Raw genomic sequence first — 4662 nt, 5'->3', positions numbered from 1 at the left:
ACATAAAAATATACTTTATTGATAGTATGTAGATGTATTTGTACCGAGGTTTAACAAACTGAATTTCACTTTCAGCTATGTATATATCTAAACTGCGTGAATCAGACATAATACAGTCTGTCCCAGTGTGCAAGGACATTTATTTATCTACTGCTAGAGTACTCCTTTTTATCTATCTGATGCGTTAACTCACATACACACACGATGCTTTATTTAATATTTCATCTGCATAGGTCAACTGTGTCAAGGAGCTGCCAAAGAATTTCAAAACCACTTTCCTATTAAAATTACTGCAAATGTGGTAATTTATAAATTCTATTTTTTCATCTTTATAAACAACATGCTGAAGATTACTTGTCAAGAGACTACAACTCAACAACTATTTTCTGGCATAATCCTACATTTAAGGATTTTTAAGTAGCTTTGTACTTTATTGGAGTCTCTCCTGAAACAGTGAATAAAGTCGGAGTCACTCATCATGTTTGCTTCATTACTAATTGATAAACCAGCGGCTTCAGATGATGTCATTCCATTTAACGAATTGCTGATGATCCCCATTGACTGCATCTGTATTGAAAACAGGAAAAGAAGTACAACTCGTAACTACACATACAACAAATCTTTAAAATACTAGTGCGGAAGTCAACCGAAGCATCATTATGTTGGGCTGTTCGACTCCAGACCTTTCACATGCTTATTGAAGATAAATGTGAAGTTCCTTACCTAGAATAACATTGTCTTTTAATCTTAACAGTATCTATACAACCTTTAGACTGATATACTAGTAATGCAAGAATACTGGGCTGTAACTCCATCTGAGTGTAAACAGAGGAACCCATTTGGTAATCATTATTTCCTCTTGAAGTAATATAGCAAATCATTCTTGAAATTCTTTAGCCATTTATTTTAATGACTTTTGTGAAGGGTAGCTTCGAATGTGAGCATTCACCAGTGCTGTTTATCTTAGTGAACTCTACAGGCTGTTACCAGCCCTCAGAGCAGGAGCTTCACAACAGAACCAAGCTTAGAATAAGTGTCTTAAAGAAAAGACACGGCTGCAAAATATTGGAATGCATTTGCATTGTTTGCTTCATTTTTCTAAATTATATTTCTACCTTGTGGTATGCCCATAGTACAGAGAGGTCAAAACTTCAAAGCCTTCCTGCTTAGTAATTCCTTCAAAGTTGTTTTAGAAAATCGGGCAAATATACCAGAAGGGTGCAGCTAGCTTAAGAGTTTGATGGCTTGCTTCAGTTACAGAATGAAGCCAACAAAGGTCAAGCTTTGAGGTTGAACACCTTTGAACTTTAAGGCCATTTTAACCCCGAACCTTGGCTGTACTGGGAAGATGGACTCTTTCCATTTGTAGCTCTCAGTGTCACCTTCATCAGGGCTGCATTCCAGAGCAGGGTACAATTCCTCCTATTCCAGTGATGAGCTGCTTATCATTTTAAAACTTTTATTCCCCACCTGTGTTCATAAAGCTGAAAGGTGATCTACTAGTGTAAGATATTAATTTATTATTCGCTTTTTAGTGCAACAGACACCTTGGCAGTGTAGCCATTTCAGAGAATGGACACACAGCCCTCTTCTGTTTAGCCCAAACTACAAAGAAGTTTAGGCATGAATGCACAAGAAATACAAAGATCAGGACTCCTAGCTAGTAATAAGAAGACAGAAATGGAAATGACAAAAAATTGCATCCAATAATTTATATATGATCTGCCAGAATTTGGAGTGGAGTTTTGAAATTGTTTTGTGACTGGCATCTGACTTCAGCAATGCCACTGTTGTCTTGAAGAATTTATCCCAGCATAAAATTCTTGCCTTAGGAAGGAGCTCTTTGCAGCGGACAGCAGTGATACTTGAATTACTTGGGATGTAAATCCAAATAAAACTGAAAACAATAATTAAGTATTTGTCATGCTTTACCCACATCTCCCCTGCTGCCCTAGAAAATTCAAGTCATTACTGGCTCTTATATGAAGCTGTAAATGGCTCTACTCTTTGTACTTGTGCCTTTCTTTCATATATTTCAAATTAATAAAATATTGTTCTACACATATGGGCATATATAATGTCATCTATGTATCTGCCAGCACATAAACTAAGTCACATCCTTTGGCTGAAAAATTCCTGTATCTCTAACAAAGTCCAGCGTTGCTGGATCAGACCCTCTGTTGGCATTAAGGCCATAGAACAAGTGAGAGCAGGCATTGCCCCCCTCCCCCCCGACAAAGTCACTCACACCACCTGACTGGTGTAAATAAAAGCTACATTGAAAATCTTGCCTTTTCTGTTACTTTCTCAACTCCAGTCTTCAGCTCGTGTACCATATTGCTGATTTGCTTAGCTTTGCTAAGGCTGTCATCAGGAAGCTCTTGATGGTGCTGGTTAAAGTGGGAAAGTGGTTCTTTCCAGGCTTGCAAAAGTTTCAGTATCAAGTGAGTTAATTCTTCTCTCTTATAAATTAAAACAGTAAAGAATTTCTCTGTTAGTTTGCAGCAGGTCGTATGAACACTGTTAGACAGTCTCCTGGTGAAATCTCAGTGAGATTAAGATTAACATCTGCAATTTCAGAACTCAAGGATCTGTCTCTGGTTATTAGCTTAGATATAAGCAACTCACAGAAGTTGTGTTTGTCTTGTTTTCAGGTTTCTTAGATTCCTAAACTCTGTTAATACCTAAAGCTGTGGATTGCAGCATCCGCAAAATGGTGGCACTCCTGTCAAGCTTACTTGGTACTGAAAAAGTTTTCTGGAACTCCTAGATGTCTCAAGAGCCCAAGGAGCCTCCTCTAGACATCTCTGTTTGCTGGTGTGGAAGTGCAGGTGCTTCCTCACACCTGCCGTGGTTGTAGCTGTGTGGTTAGAGGTGCGCTGCAGACACACTTCCCAGAAGGTGCCTGGTGGTCAGGGCTTCTCTAACAGAAGCTCAATGGCCATAAGACTTCTCTTGCAAAATAAATTCAGAGAGAAGTTTGATTGGTTAAAGCCTCCTAAAGCAGGCAGGGCTTCATTTCTCATTTCCCCTCCAGGGGAGCTTCTACATGTCTTGGGGGAAGCTCCTCACTCCATCACAACCAAAGAGCAAAGCATTAACATTTGTCTCCATCTGCCTCCTCCTAGAGGCAAAAGTTTCTCCCGCTGTTGTATCCTCAACTTTACAATCTGCTTTTTCTCTGTCTAAAGAAACTCCTCCTGCTCTTCTCTAAACTAATAACGATTTTTTCCTCTTTGCCATTACATCTGTCTAAAACAATTTGCTGCTCTTTTCCCCTTATCTAACTACCGATTCAGAGATAATGACTGTTATTTCTTTCTCCTGATTGCTTTTTGTACTTTTCAGTGACACTGATTAATTTAACTTATCTGTCACCTGCACAGCTCCCTAAGTTTCCCTTCTACAGAGACTGCCACAACAAAATCAAAGGGATGTCTGTCTGTCAGTCATTTGCACAAAGTACTACTGCAATACCTCTATTACAACTCATAATTTAAGCATATGGAACCATATACAGCTTTTTTAATAGAACGAAATGATGATTCATATGCAATACCTCTGTCATGTGCACCTGTTTGGGGTCAAAACTTACCAGCTTCTTCAATCCAAACTGGTGATGAAGGACCGGAGGCATAAAAACCTCTGCCCACCTCCAGCTCGACTGGGGTGAGGGACCACCGCAGCGAGATGGGTGAAATATCTCGGGGCTCTGACGGGACGGGTGGTATTTTCCCCTTTCTTCAGGGGGGAGAAGGAGGCGGTGTGACCCGCGGAGCCCTCTCTCAGCCCCCCCAGCCCCGCGGGGGGTCCGCGGTGCCCCCCGCCCGCCCCGTCTCCGCTCCCCGCCGCAGCTCAGCCTTACCGGGATTTTTTGGGCGTATTCTTTGCCGTTGGGGGTCAGCATCCCCGACGTGTGGCACTTCCGAGCGGGCTTCCCCAGCTCGTTGTCACGGGGAGGAAAATGTTTTTCCTATGGGGGAAGAATACCTAAAGAAACACCGAGAGCACCCCCCCGCTCACCCCCCCCCGCGCCGACCGCCGGTCCCAGGGCGGCGGGAGCCCGCTCCGCGGCGGCGGGGCCGGCCTGGCGCTCACCAGCTCGGCGTAGAGCGCTGTGGAGAGGCTGTGGATCCTGCCCGAGTGCCGGATCACCCGGTCGAAGAGATCGGCCACGGTCAGGAGGCGGCAGCCGGCCTCCCCCGGGGCGCAGACCAGCAGCCACAGCAGCGCCAGCGCCGCGGCGGCACCTGCGGAGAGCCCGGCGGCGTCGGGGGGCGTCGGGGGGGGGTCGCCCGGCCGGCTCCGGCCCCCTCCGCTCCGCTCCCCTCCGCCCTGCCCGCCTCCCTCACCTGCTCGCCCCGCCGCCCCGGCGATGGCCATGTCGCCGCGGAGCCTGCCGCCCGGCGCGGAGCTGCTGGGATCGGCCGGCGCCGGAGCTGCCCCCGCGTCCCCTATATATGGCGGGTGGGGATGTGGGCGGCAGGGGAGGCGCGGGGGGGGATCTCCAGGTCATGACGGGTCCCCGCCTGACGCGCCCAGCCCGCGGCCACCGTGAGCAAGCCGCCCGCGGGGCTACCGGCTCATCGGGCGGGCGGGCGGGCGGGCGCGACCCTGGCACGGACGGGACCATCTGCCTCCCCCACCCGGCAGCCCACGGGT

The 4662-nt window shown here is 46.6% G+C and overlaps 1 protein-coding gene across 1 annotated transcript; it reads right to left on the bottom strand.

Moving 5' to 3' along the window:
• Positions 1-4426, bottom strand: LOC141737695 (prolactin-like). The gene is made up of 5 exons (XM_074572637.1): positions 4353-4426; positions 4099-4250; positions 3866-3973; positions 2292-2462; positions 1-567 (listed from the first exon to the last, which is right to left on the bottom strand). Exons 1-5 carry the CDS (start codon positions 4381-4383, stop codon positions 373-375), a joined length of 657 nt encoding a protein of 218 aa, XP_074428738.1. The 5' UTR covers positions 4384-4426; the 3' UTR covers positions 1-372.
• Between the last annotated feature and the right edge of the window lie 236 nt (positions 4427-4662).

The sequence above is a fragment of the Larus michahellis genome, chromosome 1, assembly GCF_964199755.1.
Source record: "Larus michahellis chromosome 1, bLarMic1.1, whole genome shotgun sequence".
Taxonomy (NCBI): Eukaryota; Metazoa; Chordata; class Aves; order Charadriiformes; family Laridae; genus Larus; species Larus michahellis.
The sequence above is the reverse complement of the archived record's forward strand: the minus strand, read 5'-3'. Positions and strand labels throughout refer to the sequence as shown.